Source organism: Candida orthopsilosis, assembly GCF_000315875.1.
Source record: "Candida orthopsilosis Co 90-125, chromosome 2 draft sequence".
Classification (NCBI taxonomy): Eukaryota; Fungi; Ascomycota; class Pichiomycetes; order Serinales; family Debaryomycetaceae; genus Lodderomyces; species Lodderomyces orthopsilosis.
The window spans coordinates 897,858-916,725 of NC_018295.1; the positions used below are offsets into that span (position 1 = coordinate 897,858).

At 38.4% G+C, this 18,868-nt stretch overlaps 11 protein-coding genes across 11 annotated transcripts; 3 read left to right on the plus strand and 8 right to left on the minus strand. All coding sequences in view use genetic code 12, as the record gives it.

Annotated features, from left to right (window-relative positions):
• Positions 1–24: 24 nt before the first annotated feature.
• Positions 25–2,253, minus strand: CORT_0B04150 (Apl2 phosphorylated protein of unknown function; the record flags this gene model as incomplete). The annotated part of the gene is made up of 1 exon (XM_003867511.1): positions 25–2,253. The coding sequence occupies one exon, from the start codon at positions 2,251–2,253 to the stop codon at positions 25–27; it is 2,229 nt and encodes a 742-aa protein (XP_003867559.1).
• Positions 2,254–3,201: 948 nt separating this feature from the next.
• Positions 3,202–3,447, plus strand: CORT_0B04160 (Cox7 cytochrome c oxidase; the record flags this gene model as incomplete). Its single annotated transcript, XM_003867512.1, has 2 exons — positions 3,202–3,203; positions 3,267–3,447. Coding segments are annotated over 2 exons (183 nt in total).
• A 567-nt stretch (positions 3,448–4,014) lies between these two features.
• CORT_0B04170 (hypothetical protein) lies at positions 4,015–5,267 on the minus strand (the record flags this gene model as incomplete). Its single annotated transcript, XM_003867513.1, has 2 exons — positions 4,015–5,169; positions 5,229–5,267. 2 exons carry the CDS (start codon positions 5,265–5,267, stop codon positions 4,015–4,017), a joined length of 1,194 nt encoding a protein of 397 aa, XP_003867561.1.
• A 185-nt stretch (positions 5,268–5,452) lies between these two features.
• Positions 5,453–7,639, minus strand: CORT_0B04180 (hypothetical protein; the record flags this gene model as incomplete). The annotated part of the gene is made up of 1 exon (XM_003867514.1): positions 5,453–7,639. The coding sequence occupies one exon, from the start codon at positions 7,637–7,639 to the stop codon at positions 5,453–5,455; it is 2,187 nt and encodes a 728-aa protein (XP_003867562.1).
• A 171-nt stretch (positions 7,640–7,810) lies between these two features.
• Positions 7,811–9,577, minus strand: CORT_0B04190 (hypothetical protein; the record flags this gene model as incomplete). Its single annotated transcript, XM_003867515.1, has 1 exon — positions 7,811–9,577. The coding sequence occupies one exon, from the start codon at positions 9,575–9,577 to the stop codon at positions 7,811–7,813; it is 1,767 nt and encodes a 588-aa protein (XP_003867563.1).
• A 732-nt stretch (positions 9,578–10,309) lies between these two features.
• Positions 10,310–11,353, minus strand: CORT_0B04200 (Oxr1 protein; the record flags this gene model as incomplete). Its single annotated transcript, XM_003867516.1, has 1 exon — positions 10,310–11,353. The coding sequence occupies one exon, from the start codon at positions 11,351–11,353 to the stop codon at positions 10,310–10,312; it is 1,044 nt and encodes a 347-aa protein (XP_003867564.1).
• Positions 11,354–11,550: 197 nt separating this feature from the next.
• On the minus strand, positions 11,551–12,381 carry CORT_0B04210 (Dcg1 protein; the record flags this gene model as incomplete). The annotated part of the gene is made up of 1 exon (XM_003867517.1): positions 11,551–12,381. One exon carries the CDS (start codon positions 12,379–12,381, stop codon positions 11,551–11,553), a length of 831 nt encoding a protein of 276 aa, XP_003867565.1.
• On the plus strand, positions 12,354–13,787 carry CORT_0B04220 (Ddc1 DNA damage checkpoint protein; the record flags this gene model as incomplete). The annotated part of the gene is made up of 1 exon (XM_003867518.1): positions 12,354–13,787. One exon carries the CDS (start codon positions 12,354–12,356, stop codon positions 13,785–13,787), a length of 1,434 nt encoding a protein of 477 aa, XP_003867566.1.
• Positions 13,788–13,824: 37 nt separating this feature from the next.
• Positions 13,825–15,426, minus strand: CORT_0B04230 (hypothetical protein; the record flags this gene model as incomplete). Its single annotated transcript, XM_003867519.1, has 1 exon — positions 13,825–15,426. The coding sequence occupies one exon, from the start codon at positions 15,424–15,426 to the stop codon at positions 13,825–13,827; it is 1,602 nt and encodes a 533-aa protein (XP_003867567.1).
• Positions 15,427–15,856: 430 nt separating this feature from the next.
• CORT_0B04240 (hypothetical protein) lies at positions 15,857–18,139 on the plus strand (the record flags this gene model as incomplete). The annotated part of the gene is made up of 1 exon (XM_003867520.1): positions 15,857–18,139. The coding sequence occupies one exon, from the start codon at positions 15,857–15,859 to the stop codon at positions 18,137–18,139; it is 2,283 nt and encodes a 760-aa protein (XP_003867568.1).
• A 40-nt stretch (positions 18,140–18,179) lies between these two features.
• CORT_0B04250 (hypothetical protein) lies at positions 18,180–18,779 on the minus strand (the record flags this gene model as incomplete). Its single annotated transcript, XM_003867521.1, has 1 exon — positions 18,180–18,779. The coding sequence occupies one exon, from the start codon at positions 18,777–18,779 to the stop codon at positions 18,180–18,182; it is 600 nt and encodes a 199-aa protein (XP_003867569.1).
• Positions 18,780–18,868: the final 89 nt, after the last annotated feature.

Below are 18,868 nucleotides of genomic sequence, written 5' to 3' on the forward strand. Positions count from 1 at the left end.
TTCAAATGTACAAATGCAAGGTAACTAAAACAAATCTAATAAATCATTATTTACACCTTTGTTCTCCTTTGCATGTGCACTCACATGCAAATTCTCAATACCATTAGCCACGGAGTTAGTGTTGGTTTGTGGAGCAGAATTGAAAAGTTCAAGGATATCAGTATTAGTTGAACTTGTTTGTTGACTCTTGGTAGGTGTAGGTGTGAACAAATCATTTAATTCACTAAGTAAATCGCCAACACCACTATCTTTACCATCCCCACTAGAAAGGCCATTTTCTTCTTCATCATCATCGAAGTTTAAAAGATCCTCATTACGTGAATTGTCGATAATCTCTTGCTTGGCTAGGTTTTTCAAACTTTCAACATTCTCCTCATTGGACCCAATAGGAACTCTTGAGTAGGCCGACGGATCAATAAAAGTCTTTGCTGGCTTGTGATATACAGAGCTAAGGGTTGATAGTTCTTTGAGCAATTGCTCCAATAAATGAGGACTAAATGTAGGAATTGTGGACTCAATAGGTGGCAACTTAGCTAGGATAATCTTCTTTTGTAATGAGTTGCTTGTCGATGATGACAATAATCTCCAATAGATGTACGCTTTGTCCCTTACATCAGCATTCTCACATTCCTTGGTGGCAAGCTCTAAAATCTGCTGAAGCAAGGACGAATACTTTTTGTTACCTGGAATTGCTGCATTGATTTTAACAACCGTTGTCAAAATATTTAATTGTAATAGGGTTTCACACTCCAAAAACCCCTTAATCAACGATTCAAGTTTTTCATGCAAGTTTGAAAAGTATTTAGGATATTCACCCAAAATCCACACGTAATCAGCCAAAGCTTCTGGTTTATCTAACTCAACAGTGTGGTTTGAAATGATTGGTATAATCAAAGACGTAAGATCACTCTTGCCAGGATATCTTCTTAGTATGTTCGTTAACACAATGGTTGATTCGTTGATGATTAAATCACCACCTCTTTGATCAATAATATCATTCAAGAGATTCACTGCTTTAACCACTGATCCACTCAACTGGATAGCAACAGCCCCAATCGATTTGATTGCCCTTGTCACTAAAGCTGGCTCAAATTCCATGGCATATTCTCTCAATTCTCCTAGTAATAAATCTGAATTGCTTTCGTTGGCCAATCTTATCATAATATCCAACTTTTCCAACTTCAAATACAAGGGATCGGAGTACTTGATGAAGAATACTCTCAACTCTTTCGATAATATGCTGGGATATCTTTCCAAGATAATCCTAATGTTTTTCAACCCCACGTATTGAGCTTCTGGTATCGATGAGCTGACTAACGAGACTAAAGGAGCGGATAACTTTTTTAAAGTTGATTGTCTTTGAGCAGTTACAGGTATATTTTCAACATGGCAAATAATCGCTCTAATAGAGCTCAAGACCACAGAGGGATTCGCATGCTGTAATTGCGGTATGACTCTTTCAATGATGTGATTGGCTTCTTCGACCTTACCACGTGTATTGTATTCGGTGAGTGTGGTCAAGATTGTAATTCTACCCCATTCAGTACACTCATTCAAACACAACAACAAGCTTCTGATTACCTCGCCATTTATTTCCAAAACCTTCAAGTTTGGGTCCTCGTTCATGTCTCTAATCTCGTACAAGGCGTTTATAGAGTTGGCAACGACCATGGGGTTAGGATCCTTAAGTAAATTCTGCAAGTCGTCCAAAAATCCCAATTCAACACAAACATTTGGGTTCAAATCAAACAACTTAGCCACACATATTGCAGCAGTCTTTCTAACATATGGATTCTCGTCCTTCAAGGTTCTTGTCAATGGTATTTCTATGTAGTCAACCATTTTGCTAACCCTTACACATCCCATTGTTCTGATAGCTAAAGCTCTAATTAATGGGTTTGGATCTTCTGTATCTTGCACAAATGTGTTGACTGCTAATATACATAATTCAGGATTGGTCTTCGCATAGTTCATCAAATACAAATAAACCAATTTCTTTTGCTCCAAGTCATACGTTGCAATGTTTTTCAAAACATCGGGGAACAACGAAGAAACATCCTTTCCAACCGTCATTGCTTGAATAACACGTTGGATCGCATCCTTGCGTTCATGCTTGTATTGTGATACTAACCCATTTCGAAGTTCAAATGTTTCTCCCTTCTTAGGTCCCAGCAAGAACTTTCTTAAACGACGTTCCACAACACTATTAAGTTTGATCAAATTTTTGTTTATTGTCTTCTTGTTAATATTCATCCTAGATCAAAAAGCTTCCTAAGGAACGTGGTGTCAAGTGCGGTAATCCCTGAATAATCTGAGGAAGTATGATGAATACAAAGACGTGAGCAAGTGTAACGAAGACTTCCAAATGATGTATTTTGAAGTAAACGTGTCTATCACAGATCAAGATGTTTCTTTATTGAACGAAAATTCGAAAACGCCTGCTGCTGTTGACAACAAACAAAACAAAAACAAATTGAAACAAAGAAATTGCGACATTGAATATTTTGTCGCGTCACACAGCCTAGACACAGATTGTAGAATTTACTTCATGGGGGCGTACCCTCACCTGCGACCAAATTTAGATTGTGATAGACAAAGTTGCAGCCAATATAAAGTCAAAGAGTTGACATCTTTTGAATTATTTTGAATTCCGTTGGACTGGACAGAGTGTGGTTCATTTAAATATTTTTTTGGAAATATTTGCACAATTACTAGGCAATTTTTATTACATGTTTTGCGGCCTATTGTGCATAGTCTACAAATATCAAAACAAGTAATCAACAAAGTTCTAAAATGATGTTTCAAAGCAGCTACCACGGAACCTAGATAATCATTTCCTAAGGGTCCTACATATAGCTAGTTGCAAGCACACACCCCTGCCTACATTTACTTGTTGTGCTTTCAAGTGAATCGTTATTGTGAGAGCCTTGATGAGCCATAGGTCTATTCTTGTAGCAATCGAGAGATTCTTTCGATTTAGAAGTAGCTTTACTAATGGTTAACATTATCAACATTGGCTACTTAACAAATACTATAACTAGCATACATTAATTGGGTCTATATGCAGGATATGTCATTCGATTCAGTGCAAGTGAAAAAAATTGTATCACCAAAAAAAATTGAACAACCAATTAGAAAAAGTGTTATTAGAAGCACGACAGTTTTATTCGAAACCAACTCAAATATATTCAACTGCCAAAGATGTATGTATATCAATTGAAGTGAAGCATGGGTGTTTCAGAAGAGTGTACTAACACCAATATTAGGAACCCACAAAGAATTATTGAACTTCAAAAAAGATACCAAACTACTCCAAAACCATTGCATTTGAGAGGATCCAAATCAGCATTATTGGTGTACCCATTTTATGCTATTTTTGCTGTAAGTACTGCTATTCCATTGTTTTATGCTGGAAGAGCTATCTGTGGTATTAAAGAGAAGAACTAATGAGTGAAGCTAGTTAGGTGCTTTTTTATTTATACAAATTGGAAAATATATATGAGATGTGTGATGAATAGCTTTCACGGAACTTTCCGAAGGAGCTTGGTCTAATAAACGAAATTGATTTTCTTGATTTTGTTGATGATTGTGATAGAAATCGATTGAATTGTAAAAAAGGTCATAAGAGTTGGATGAAAGTATTGTTATTTTACGATCACCGAATACTTCACCAATACACCTGTGTAAATTTATTCAATTGTAATTCTAGATCTTTCTTACTAGTAAACTTTACTACTGGGAAATCAAGGATCCCAAACGCAAGCTTGCCTCCAAAAGCCTCTTGTGTCCGTCCTGATTTACTTAACCCAGCCAAATTGACGATCAAAAGAATGAACGATAAGCTCAAAACGGTTAACATACCCCTTACTGTGTTGGGGTGGCACTTCGCTTACAACCGTGTGCCTCTAAAGTAATCTTTAGCACTCTTTTGATAAAAGCCATAAATACGATCGAAAATAGCTTCCTAGATTGGGATCCTCTGCAATTCTCTCACTTTGGTCACCGGTTGCTATCTTATCCTTGGCCATTGTCATAATTGTCATAAGCATCATACGAGTAATCATCGTAATCGTTTTGATCATCGCAGTCATTAGCATCGCCATCATCGTTGTCATCTACTTCGTATTCATCATAATATTCATCTGGATCCGGATCGTCGTCATCATTGTCGCCTTGGTCCTCGTCATCATATTCACGCTCATGATCCTCATGTAGACTGCGAAATTCATCACCTTCTTCGTCTTCGCTAATGCTGTGTTGAAAGTCAGCAAGGGCATCAATCAATTCTGCATCCATATCTTCATCATCTGCATCCAAGTCTATTAGAACATGACCACCGGGACCACCACCAAAGTGCACTTGTCGCGGACTGTCGTCATCTGAATCACTATAGATTCGAGGGTTATACTCTAGCTCACTATCGGTATCACTTATGTATACAACATGCAGTCTTGGATTACTACCATTAAGCCAATTTCGAAATGTTGTAGCTCCATCCTCACCCTCGTCAGAAGATGAAGCATTATGCTGTTCATCGCTTTCCTCATTACCACTATCATGCATTTCTTCAAGAATCTCTTCAGCGGTGCGCGAATCAATAAAACTGTCATCAGAATCATAATTGTCTTCTGCTGGTGGAACGTCTTGGTAAAACTCCTCTTCATCATCCTCATCATCGTCATCTATACCTCGTATCAAATCAGAATTTCTAAACCTTGAGCCACAATGCAAACAAACAGTCCCGTGCGCTTCCCAAAGACAGTTGCCACATCTGGGTACGCCATCGGAATTATCTATCAATGTTAGGGAATACCCGCAGAATAGTTCTCCAAATACTCTCTTCATCTTTGCATGTGATTCATATTTTGACATAGCTTCCTTTTTACGGTCCGAAAATGATTCCAAATTTGGGTCTAATCTCGCATCAATTATAAGTTCTGCTAAACTTTTGGAAACCTCATTCAATTTCATATTTAGTGCTGGTTTTGTTTGAATTTCATGTCGACATGTGGGGCAGTTGATCTTGTTTTTAAACCACTGATGTAGACATTCATAACAAAAAGAATGCCCACATTCTGTTGTCATTGGAGCCAACATGATTTCTGAACATATTGAACACTCCAAACTGTTTGTTATTTTCGACAATAGACTTGATGTTAGTGCTGAATCCTGTGATATGTTAGTATGCTTTTCATCGATCAAGTAGGCTCCACCTGGCCATTACATACAACTTTGTCCCAGGCTATCTCCAGGACATGATCACCCATCTTTTAAAATCGTGTCCTTAGAGTCCAGTTGTGCTGCAAGGTAAGTATCTCTACCTCTCCTCAATATTTTGTTTGATACGGTGAGATCAATATAGTATGGAGTAACATGCATAATTATTTTTTTCTCAGTCACTAAAGGGCACACGCCATTAACACATTTCGTAAATACTTCGTTACTTATTTCCTTATTTACAAGATCTATCTAATTTCTTCAGTTTAGTAGCCTTCCAATCGTCCAAGATTTGAATAGTTCTTTCGATTAAAACAGGCACGTTCTCTTCGTCTCTTTTAAGAATCATTTTGGTATCACCTATGAAGCTTCTTAATCTCCGTAAGCAAATACTCAAGCTCTCCACCTGTTCTATAGATAAGGAAGACCGTCCTCTGCTAAGATTTGCCAACAGGTTTTCGAGATAGATGCACTGCATCAACAAGTATGGACTTGCATAAATCTGAGACAATGGAAACTCATCTAAAAGTGTTGTCATTTCTCGAAATTGGTTTCGTTTGGAATACAACCTCATTTGAAAAATATGTTTAATCATTTTATTCTTATCATTCAAGCTGAATGAATCTATTGAAGCCAAAAGGTAGTCCGCTTCTTTTAGCAAACCAAAGTTCAATAACATTCTCACAAAGTAGAATTTTTGGCTATCATTCAAACAATCCTTGTTTGAACGAAAGTATCTTGATAAATCTTCTCTGGTTAATGAGAAATGCTTTAATGATCTTAATTCAAGTGTTTTTTGATTCTTCAAGTTATATTGTCTAGTCTTTGTAAGAACACCTTTCAAATACAATCGATCATCCAAATCACCCATTCGAAATGTATTTAGAACCTCCTTGAAGTCAGGGGCCAAACCGCGTCCAAGCAAATCAGGAAACCCGTATTCTATTCTAAAACGTACCTGCTGTTTATTTTGCCTTTCATTGCCTTTGAACTTAAGCTCTGACCATCCTTTGTACTTCCTTTGGTTGAATGGTTCTACTAAATGATATGGATAAAACTGCGACGCAAGTTTGTGTAATTGAAAGTAATGCGGTTTTTCCAACCACTGATTGATAGCATCTACCAACATCGTCGAAAACCGTGAATACGAATATATGAAAGTTTTAACGATTGACATTAAATACTCTTCTCGATACGGCATCGTCAGCTTAACTCTCTCTACAAGTTTAATCAACGAGTCGAATTGGTCATGCCTTTCATAAAACTCCATCAATAACTCAAAAAACCGTGGTGGAATATCTTGTCCTATCTTTTCTCTGTAGAACTTTATAATACGGTTCGCTCCTTCCATGTTGGAAAATCTAATCATAAAATATAGCCACGAGTAACAGAATTCTTCAACCTCGACCTCAGGAGCAAGTGATTCAATTAACTCAAAATCTTCATCGCTTATTGTCTTTTTAAATGACAAGTATTCTCTATTAATGATTTCGTTTTGCAAAACGACACTCTGAACCAAATAGTGAGATCCATACTTTTTATCAATCATGCGTTTAAACTCTTTAATTTCCGGTGTTGTTCCGTACTTGTAAAACTGACCAAGGATTAGACTTATCAGTTTAGGTGTTGGATCCTCGCACTTGGGGGAGTTTACCCATACTTGGTAACAATAGAAAAGGTTTTCAAACAAAAAGTATCTTGGGATCAATTGGTCAACAAGTAATTCAAATAGTTGGGGAGATAGTTTAGTGGAGCTATTTATGACTTGTTTGGAAAAGTGAACTTTGAAAGTCTCCATTTCGTAGTTGACGATGAATGATTTGAGAAAGTAGGTAATGGTTGTCTCATCGGGATAGGCTATTGAAGTGAATGCATCTGTGATTTTGTCCAATTGATTCGTGTGGTAATAGATGTAAACCTTTAGAGTATTCAATTCATCCGAGGCTGCTGATGTTTCTTGAACAAGTTGTTCCAAAATAGGGAAAACCCGGGTTTTCAAATCCCATTGAGGAGGTTTAATGTTGGAAGTTTTGTAAAACTCGTATGGAAGAGTACCATCTGTAATAATGTCTTGGGAAAATAAAGCAATTAGTCGTTCAACAACATACGTTAATGCTTGTGGACTCATTTTATCTTTTAATTTAATGATTTCTGCGTACTTACGTTGCTCAATGAGGTTACCTAAGTTTCGAATCTCGATGTCATTCAACGCCCTAGATTTCTGATCTATTAGATTGTTCTGGCTGCGATTGAGGAGTTTTTTGACGGGATGGAAAATCCAATTAAGGTAAGACAGTGAAGAAGAGGTGCGTGAAATGACTTGCGATTCAACTATGAAATTCCCACTTCTCCATCGTATTCTCTCAGTAATTTTGCCAAGTAACCTTCTTCGGCTAACATTCACCAAACCGCTCTTGAACATAGTTTTAACAGGACGCTGATGTTAACTCTTTTAGCATCAATACAAGATCGCGGTTTTCCAAAATTTTCAAAAGTCATTCCACAGATGATTACTCATGGTAGCTCACAAATCAGAGTTCAATGCTACACATTATAAAGCAAAAATTCTAAACTTCTCAATTCTATATAATATTCAGTCATCCTCTTCGTCTCCCTGATCTATGTATATCTTGTTTAATGCACTTGCTTCAGATATGACTTCATCTATACTCTTTTCACAAACATTTTCTGGTGTAGTAGGAATAGATCGAACGTTCAAGCAATCAACTTCAATATCATTACCAAAATCATCGAATGCCATGCTTTCATACAGGTACGTTCCCAATTCGACATTTCTATGATTGATCAAGTTTAGATAAGGTGCACAAGTTTCTATCTCCGCTTGTGCGAGTGGGTTTCTCAGCCTTGCCAAACCTTTTAATTCTTTTAGTGTAAAAGAGTCAGAATTGGAAAACTCTGCAATTGGTTCGCGGGGAATTCTGTATTCATAGTAGTGATGGCCATTTGTCGGATTGATCATCTTCAACGACCCTGCTCTTGTCAACACACCAATCTGCCCATCTAGTACATTCAAAAACTTATCTCCTTCGAATGCAGATAAAGTCCAATCATTTTTTTGCAGCTCACTGCGTACCCTTCTCGATCTTTTTATCTTAATACCACGTTCACTTACTTTACCTTCTCCTAACATATTATTCATATTATACCAATGAACAGATCCTGTTGCTTTAGAAATACAGCCAAACCCAGAATGTGTATCACGATTATCATCCTCAGCGTTGAACCAAAATATATTTTGAACGATAGCTGAGGTATTACCTCTGGTAAACTTACCAACTAACGAAATCTCAGTCGGTAAGCGATACAAATCCCATATATATAGCAGATCTCCTCGTAAATTTGCTGTAGCCAATTGCAAGTCATATTGTGAGAACGAAACTTGTGAGACACCACCCAGAGGTTTGAATGTCGCAAGGGACCGGTCATTGTATAAGTCAACAATGGTAAGAATTTGGTTGTCATTCGGTTTCAAAAATTCAGAACCCTTTTGGATGTTCGTATATAGGCTTTTACCAATCGACTTACCTATATTGTTTAACTCTAGTTTGCTTTCCATGTATTCTTTATATTTTGCTGAAGACAACTCTGACACTTTGAAGATTCCGTCCAATGTTGTTTTCGATAGAGATGACACAAGCTTGTTGTACAAGGGAGTTGATCCGGATAGCTTTACAGGAGTAAATAAGCTGGCCTTTCTCTTCTTTGCTGACGGACTCATGAAATTAGTGATTATTGGATCCTGTGACGCGGAAGTTTCATCTACCAGCGGAACGTTTCTGCAGTTCTTGTTATTGCTCTTCATATTCTTCAAATAAGTATACTCTGATTTAGTTGGACAATAAACAAACCAACCTTGAATAATGTCAAATATGGCCATACTATCGCTACAACTTGTTTTTATGATAAGATTATCATCACCGAAGTCACGAATATCGTCTCCCCCAGGTATGTTGCAGCAATTTCTTTTAATATTCGATAGAGCCGAATCTGTATTGGCATTTTCAAGAACCAAACCCGTGCGGCCAAATCGATAAATGTGTACGGCGCCACGGTCAGTCCCTATACACACAAATGAGTCATTTGCCTTTATAGAGTATTTCTCGGAACCAAATGGAAGGACAATCCTGCTCGCGACTTTAAAAAAAGTAGAGGAGATTCTCAAGACATCCACATTGTCGGCGTTATCTTCCGAAGTCACCGCTACCGCAATATACTCACCGTCCTGACACTTTATTACCTTGAATGATTTCAAATTGAAAGTCTCCCTTGCTTGAAGACGTGTTTGCAAGTAAAGTGTATCCCTTTCCGATTTCAGAGTTGGTGCTGTCCAATCCCACATTTCGAGTACCTTTTCCTTCAAATAAAATATAAACAACTCACCTTGAGGACCATTTTCGATGACATACTGTTCTGAATGAGATCGTTGGGGAATAACAGGCTCGGAATCCTCATCGTTAACTTGTGTCTTATATGTGTGTGCTGGTTTGGTTGATTTTAGTTTCTTCCATGTTGCTAGTGCTGAATTAAACTTGTGACCACTTTTTGAATTTGCATGTCTAAACAAGTTAGTAAAAGACTGCCAAATGACATAAGTTTAATTGACGCCAACGTACACTCTGTTAATTTTGACAGTTTTATTGGTCGTGTTAATGTTAGTCATAGCAACCACAGTAAGGGTAGCGAAGAATCAGGGATGGGATCGATGTGGATTCCCTAATAAATAAATCGAAACGAATTTATTATAATCGTGTAAGCTTTGAATGGTAATATATATCAATATTTTGTTACTCCGGAGGTAGACGTTGATATATTGGCTAAGTTTGAACACGTTAGTGTTTATTGTTGGGGAGTGTTTTGCTTTTTTGTTTATCTTATCAGTGGGGCAAGTCGTGTACTTTATTTTTGTGACCACACACACAATCGGAACTACAAGGAAAGGGCATGGCACCCAGCACCATCACGTACATCCAACATAAATTTTCACAGAGTGGTCTCACAAATCGCAGTATTTTAAGATATACGCGTTAGTCCAGTCCTCGATATTGATTCAGAAATGAATACATATCTTACACTATTCAAGATCTCCTATTCTCCAAATTTCCAACCCTCGTATATCAAACAGTCCATATTTTGATGTGGAGGAGCCATGTTGACACAATATTTCGTTACCAAACGTCTCACAGGGATAGCTGACTCCTTTGCATAAAGATTTATCAATATAGAGACCATTTTGGCCCTGTGACGACCCAATTGCGATAAAATCGTGATTTGAATAAATAATATTGTCATTAATCCCAGTATACATAAAAGCCTTGAACCTGAAAGCCGACTTTGATTTCAGGGAAGATGAGCTCTTGCTATGATTCAATTTTGTTGGATCGTATCTTTCGCATTTCCATAAAAAACACTCACCATTACCATAGTACCTCTTATGTTCCACGGGTTTCAAGTTTTCATTCAAAAATGCCCCAAATCTTGACAGATGATTATCCTTAATGACTAGCACATAACCTTGTGGACGCCTTTGTGGGGTACTGTACAAACTATTGGAAGCGTCATTCACCATCATCCTGTTTACTACAGACTCGGCAAAACCTTTTTCTGCTTTTTTTCGTTTATTGTACTCTATCAATTGATTCTCCGGCTTTGAATTTCTGTATAATGAATTTAAGGATATGCCGTGCTGTTCCAGGGAGTAGACCAAGTACCAATTATCAAAAAGCTGGAGCCTCGCGGGAATTAGGTTCCGTATATCACTTGCTAAATCTGGATCCATCAATTTGTGCCTTACTGTCGGGCCATATCCAATAAGTTCGATTGGAGGTAGCGGGGGTAATGCACTATTTAAACTGGAGCTGCTTGATGTTGCCGAAGTCAAGGAAGACGTGGAATTGTTTCTACTTGAGTTTCCCACCAAGTTTCTGAGAAACGTGGTTCGTGATTTTTTTGGTTTCTTCTCGGAGTCCGATAGCTTTTCGTTGCTTAATTCGGCCTCCAGATTAGCATTCTGTGGAGCATTTTCATTGTTTGAGTCATTCGCAGTTAGTTCGCCATCCTTTCTGTCCTTGTCAAGATCATTATTGGAAGATGTAGACCTTCTAAATATGAAAGACATGATGTAATTAAATTTCGTAAAAGAAACATATACCTCAGGAGATCTCAACTTTTTGGGTTTGTACAAAGAAAAGAATTTATGAGATCTTTCGTTTGTTGTTACAAAGAAAAAAATATGAGACGGGGATAAAAGGGAAATCAGAAGTATACCGAAGAGCCGCCAAAAAATTTATAAAAAGCTATTTTAGTATCCAAGGTTTATTTAATCGTGGAGAATCGTACAAGTCCTATTAAAAACTCTAACGCAATTTCTACACTATCGACGAACAATATTCCAGGAAAGTCTGACGACAATTTTGTATTCAAACCCGCCATACCAGCACACCCCAACAAAACGCAACCAATGCTATCCTCCTTGTATTGACTCTTCAATATGTGTGTGACTTTTTCCCTGATCTTGCCGTACTCTTCCTCGTTCGCTAGATTGGTTACAGCGATGTCCAAGCCTATAGTTTTTTGAAATTTCTTAATTGGAAACTCATCAACACCTAAAAAGTCTATAATTCCCTGATCGAGAATCGGCTCCCATCCACTAGTGCTCGTAAGAATAAACAGCTTTTGAAGACTAGGATTCAGAAGGGCATACAATAGCGTCGCTTGCATGATTCCAATGACCGGCTTGCCACTCAATGCTGCCAAACTTTTAATTAATGGGTGATCTGAATAGCAGCATACTATGAACCCGTCGTATTTTTCTGCAATATTACGGTTCCTTATATCGTTTAACACAATTGATTCCGATGTTTTGGAAGTTTCAACACCAGTAATCTCACGAGGAGCCGAAGCTGGAGCAGTATAAGTTTCCAAGTCCACTTCCTCTGGCGGAGTCAAAACATCCCTCATATTGCGAGACACTTTTTCCGAACTGTTGGGATTAACGAGCAAGATCTTCATCGTTGGTGGTGGGAGTTGAATATTGTCTTTGATGGATGTAATTGAAAAAAAAAAAAGAATAATAGATAACGCGAAAAGGTTCTTTGAAAATCCCCCAATTCCTGAACATGGGATTCGAGGCGCAGATAGATACATTCAAACACAAGCAGATATGGTGCAAATCGATATCAGCGTTATCGACTATCTCAGAGTCCATTAGCTTTACAATAAAAGAGGACACATTGTCGTTATCATCGGTGAATATTAGTCGTACATCACATGGAGAGATTATATTTAAAAGATCATTTTTTAGTCTGTATGTGGTTGACTTTGACAATATAGGTTTGGAAGGGCTCTCTAAAGGGGATGCAGCTACAGACTCGTCCTCGTCATATTCATTCATCATCAATTCAAAACATCTTACTGCTTTGTTTCGAAATTTCGACTCAAACAACATGAAATATGTAAAGTTGAGGATTCACTGGTCCAATTATGCAACATCCAATCTAAAATACAAACTACTTATTGAAATACTAAATAAGAAGTTGATTATGAAAAAGTATCAAGCTGGATATCTACCTATCACAAGAAAAGGAGTATATATAGCAAAAGAATACAAGGACTCGTTCTATGAACAGGAGAACAGTAGCAAGATGATTGCACAGAAAACTCACCACATAATGATTGACATGGTTATTCCGAAGGAATTTCTTGAAATGGTGCCTTCAGGAGCCGAGGATTTCAAAATTGACATCAAAAATGAAAAAGTACTGTTTGGTGGGTACACAAAAGAGGTGGTAAAGGACCGGGATTACATCAAACAGCCAATGGCTGTGACTATAACAATAAGCCTTGATGAACTAGCCGATAGCAATCTTATAAACCCCGATGAATCACCTATGCGAATGTTGCTCAATTTTGGAATGAAAGATTTCAAAAATTTTTTAAACTTGGCCGGCGTTTTTGCAAACTCTTCAACAACACAACAATTTGATGAAGAATACGCAGATATTGGACATCACAGTGACTATTTCCATATATACTTTAGAAATCCTGGTGATCCTATCTTGTTTGATTTGCAGAACAATCAACACGTTGATGTTCAATTCATCCAAATTACCGCCTCGGATAACAAGCAGATTGAGAATGAAGTTGAGGTTGATGTTCAAAAATTGAAACGAAAACTTGAGTTAGAAGTGCCCGTGATCCATTCACCAGCGGGAAAGTCAGTTGAGTGTAATGTTGAATCAGACGATTACCAACAAAACTCTTCCCCCGAACCCTCAATTCATTTTGCCTTTGGCAAACTACCGCAAAATCGAAGAACTGTAATAGAGTCAGGTAAGTTGACCCAACAGCAAAACACAGGATGTATTCCATCAGAGGTGAATGAGGATGTGATCACGTACAACCAAGGTTCGTTGGAATCGACAGTAAAAAATGACGACACCGAATATAGCGATTCAGAGGAAGAAGTTAATGAACCACCATTGAAAAGAAGGTTGATCGATGAGGAGGAACTTGGCCCAACACAAGTAGAAAAGCCAAAATCTATTTTTTAGATAGTGAAGAATATATTTGTCATATCGCACGATTATTTCATTCTGGTAAATTATAAGTATTCCCCTTACTATCGCGCAACTCTCCGTACGAAGCGTGCCCGCTCCAAGGCTTGTCGTTTTCAGAATATGCTGTAGGCGGGAGTTTAAAAGGCATTCGGACGTATGTCACTCCTTCCTCCGAGCCTAGGTCCTTAAGATAGCTTGGTTTCATTTCAGTTTTTGGTTTTGGAACCACAAGAACACCCAACTCGTAGCTATTCACCTCATACTGACTGGAATCATCATTTACAAACTTGTTACCTTTTCTGCTACCCCAGGCTTGTTTAGATAAATTATGACTTCCCATATAGCACCATTTAATAGATCTCCAGTTATCACCATTGTCGCACATGTATAATTTCACATGTGGCATAACCTGCTCCCTCCCTGCAAGCAGCATAGACAGACTTGAGTTCCATTTTTTCAAATACGGCTTGATTGCTTGTTGGTAGTAGTTTTTGTGAATAAATGATCGAGAGTAGTCGAAATGGATAGCTTGTCCTGCAGCAAAGCCAATGGTACTAGAAACAACCTCACTAACCGCTGGAAAGATAATGGAAGGTGTATAATTGTGCTCTGACTGATGCCGACGCAAGCTCTGAATTCCTGGAGCTAACAATTTGAACTCTCCATTCTTTGAGAAAAGCATTGGGCAAAGCAAGTGAGTGAATATTCCCGCTGTGGCACCTTTCTCAACAGAAAAGGGATATGAAATTGCGGAAGTTTGGGCTAAAACATTATAGTGACGAGATTTGTCCCGGTTATCAATCAAGAGGTTATTGCGTTTGCATGCGTTGTACAAGCTTCCATATCCATAGTGTGGCCCTTCACTGTTTAAATCATATTTGCCTGGAGAGGATGCAATCAATTCGACATCTATTCCCAGAAAACTGTATGGCTCCAATAATTTAGCAAGATAGTCAATTTGTGGCCTAGCATACGTGCGTAAGTACGCTATTAGATCGCTTTTAAACTTTGAGCTTTTTGCACCTGTAGTATTCCCAAGAATCAATCTCCCAGATCGCCAAATCATTTGTGTTAAACCACCAAAATCGAGTCTCGTAAAATTGCAAGACATAATGATGACTTCAACTGACTCGTCAGTATAAAAGTTTATCATCATTTTCGTGTGGTGCGTTCCGAATCTGCTTGGAATGTGTGCTTGAACCTCCAGTATATTGTAGTTAGCTTTAATCGATTCAGTTTCTTCAAAACTGGGATCTAATAGTCTACTACCTGTTATAAAGACAATTTTTCTCTCCTCTCTTTTGAACGTCGGATGCAAGAAGGAAAGGAAGAAAGGGAGATCAACGTTGAAGTTAAATTGATATGTTTCCTTTAAAAGCGCTGACCCAATTAGGTCGCGGATGCGTAATGTATCTTGATTCACACTTGGAAGTTCTTTTTCGGGATAGCTTGGGTTATACAAAAGTTTTAGCTGAGATGGGAAACTAGCTATAGCTACTGAGGTTGTATCAGGTTGCCTAACATCTTCACAATCTGTCTTGCCATCTTGCGACTGTTTAGATTCTGTTTTAAATCGTTTGGCCCAATGGTTAGATGCCGCTTGAAAAGCTTCAGATTTCCTCTTTTCACTCATGGAATTAACACACCGGCAGCTGATTTTGATTCGATAAGTGAAGGGTGGGAATCAAAATGGTTTATGGGACATCTGTTAACCAGGGTTGGTTTAAATCGGTTGAGTTCAATACCCCGTGATTTGTACAGATTAAATAAACGTAAACAACAAAAAAGTTTTGCTCGTTTAATCGCAAAGCGCAGACGCTACCATTCATTTGTAGAAAGCATATATTGCTATTTAAAAAGCTTGCTTCTTTCCTTATTACAATATGAGCCTTAATGACTCTCAATACTGCCTCATGTGTTGATTCCTAGCTAAAGGCAGATTTTAGTTAGTTGCAGGGGATACCAAAATACTAAATTGAACCATTTATTTTATAAATCAACGTTTGTGTAATGTTTACTTTCAAGCGTTCTCACTTCCGAAGACGGTATCTTCAAATTGTCTCATGAGATTGTATAAAAAAGGTCGCAACATGTTCGGATATGACACAAACTCAGCCACTATTGTTCTAGCAAGAACTCAACTAAACCTCCCGGACCAGACTATCATGACTATTCAGTTCAACTATTATGACAACGAGATTGTCTCTTCTCCTACTGTATTAGTAAGTGGAATTACCACATTGGGAATTCTGCATGGAATCGTTTGCTTCACAAACAATGAAAACAGAGTGTTTCCTCCACAATATTTTGAAGTTAATAATGGCCAATTTAAAGCGTTGGTTCATGTATCACCAGATGAGCCCAACCGTTTCCGTGTCGAAGTAATGGATAATGGGGTAATTTCAAGCTTCGGGTTTCCTGAATATAGAAATGGTAAACCCAATATTGTCGACAAAGGTCAATTGGTCCTCACCTTCCACCCTTTGCCCCAGAATAAACCAGTACACATGTGTCTAATTCGAGGCAGGGACTCCCCCAATACGTATGATATGCCACACTATAGATTAACTCGAGGAGAAGAACCAACTTTAGAGAATGCAGTAAAGAAATTGAAAGTTGCTGGTCGATTAATGCAAGCCTATACGCAAGATGAAATGAGAAGCCTTGGATTTAGCAACCGGTCTTTTCAATTCGTTGAAGAAACTACTCTGGACCAAACTGTATTTGGATACAAGGTTCAGTCACCGGTGCCTCACCAAGAGGTTAAAGTTCATGTTTTGACAAGTCCCAAGAGCGTTGCCGAGTTGCGGAGTCCAGACTTGGCCCAACAAAATCCTTCAGCTAAGGATTCGGGTGGGCTTTTTAGCCACGCAATAGACTTAATCAAAAAGTCAGAGATTTATGATCCAAATAGTGGCACAGCTGTTCAATGCGCTGTTATGTATCTTGATTCAACTTATGACAAAAAAAACAATTTGATATTGACCCATGCGGCCCTTGGTGGTGGAACAAATGAAGTTAAATTGGCTATATTTGGATCTCATGGCTTACATGCATATCCACAAAATTTTCCTTTGGTTACACCATCATTCTTGGATAGCACAAGATTAAGCACAAATGAGGTGGCTAATGATTGTAATGAATGTGGCACCAGTTGGGAGTGTTTGAATATATGTCTTGGAGCTTTTATGCACGAAATTGGTCATTTATTGGGGTGTCCACATCAGGTTGATGGGGTCATGTTGAGAGATTATGTTTGGTGGAATAGATCATTCATGACTAGGGAGCTCGAATGTTTGAGAACGCATTCATCGGGAGAGCTAATTGGAAAGAATGGCCAATGGCCCAAAGTCTGCCATTGGAATAGACTAGACTTGATCCGATTTTTATATCATGATCTGTTTTCATTACCTATTGATAAGTTTCAAAAAGTGTACAAAACCACTAGGAAGCCTGACTCACTGTATCCGGATCTGGCAGTCCCCCTGCTGTATGCACTGCCTGGAAATGGTGCGGTTATGATGTCAGATGCCGGAATATTTATGGTAGAAATTGTGGATGGAGATTTGACTCGGTATCATGAACCATACTTACCAAAGGAATATGGTGGCGGTGGAGTGGTACATCAATGTCTGATCAATCACGAGGATTACCTTATCAAATTAAGGACAGCCAAAAGAGATGCAGGTGAAGGTTACAAGGTTAGAGTAATGTCATTAGCTGGCGACCTTTTTATCAACGACTTCAAAAAGCAATGCTCTCCTCTGGAGCAAGACATGATAAAGAGTGACTTTGGACTTGGACGTGGAGAGTTGACTGGATACAAGAGTGAACTCTTGGGATCTGCCAAGGGTGAAATGCGAGTTGCTGCATTTGATTTGAGAACTGTTTATAAAGTTCGGGTATATTCTGGTCGTGCTCTTGATGGTGTTAGGTTTTATTTCAAGAATGGCGGAGGGACTGTCGAAAGTGTACCAAGAGTGCCACCTAGAAATTACTTAAAGAAAGTGTTTGGTCATGGTGACATATACAATGAAGCGCGTAGTCAGGTTAATGGCGAAGTCAAGGATACTTCTTCATTGGCAGGAAAGGAGACTGGGTCCTATTCAGACTTTGAAATGCAACAAGGAGAAGAAATCGTAAGGTTTAACATCAGAAATGGTGCATGGGTTGATGGAATTCAAATTGTGACGAATAGAAATCGAAGCTCACCTATGTTCGGAAATGCCCAAGGGGGACACTTGTCCTCCCTAGTCAAACCCTCGTATGATGCTCGGATTGTAGGTATGTACTTCTACTTGGGCAGTTGGTTAGATGGGTTAGGGATGATCTATACATATGGTTAAATTAGAATGCATAAATAGAGCAATACTAATGTTGTTGCTCTCACTCTTGAATTCGTTCCAACACCTTGTCCCTCGCTTCGAAGTACTCCACAGGATACTCTTCAATCACACCACACTTTTGCCCTTTGATTAAGGATGTTGGAAACGACACCTGACGACCATATTTCAACCTTTCCAATCGTTTTTCAATAGCATTTATCTCATTTCGTAACCTTTCCACTCTGCTAATTTTTGAGTTATCCTTTGTCCCAAAATAAGCATCAAATAACGATTGAAGAGAACCAAGTTTTGCCTGCAAAATGCTCGTCTTCTCCACTAACTTTTGGTTTTCATTATTCAAGTTTCCACTGATTTGCGCCTCAAGAACTAGGGCCTTGTCAACATCACTAGAGTCCAAAGATTGTAGTATTGAATTGGAAAAATACTTTGCATGATTATTCAAACTGCTGAGGTCGTGAAATTGTGAATCTAGATGGTTGTTTGATCCGCCCATAGGTGGGTTCTCTTGATCACTCAGAAGGTACTCATCATCGGATGACAGCTCATTATTAATATGAACGTAATCATCTTCAGTACTGGCCCTTATGGCGGTGACATTTTCCTCCACTTCATCTCTTGTATTTGAATCTCCTAGACTCATGAGTATTAATAGCTGAGAATAAAAAGGCGTTGAAAATTTCGTCGCGTTAACAAAATTCACACCAACCACAGTAGTCGACACTTTTGGGC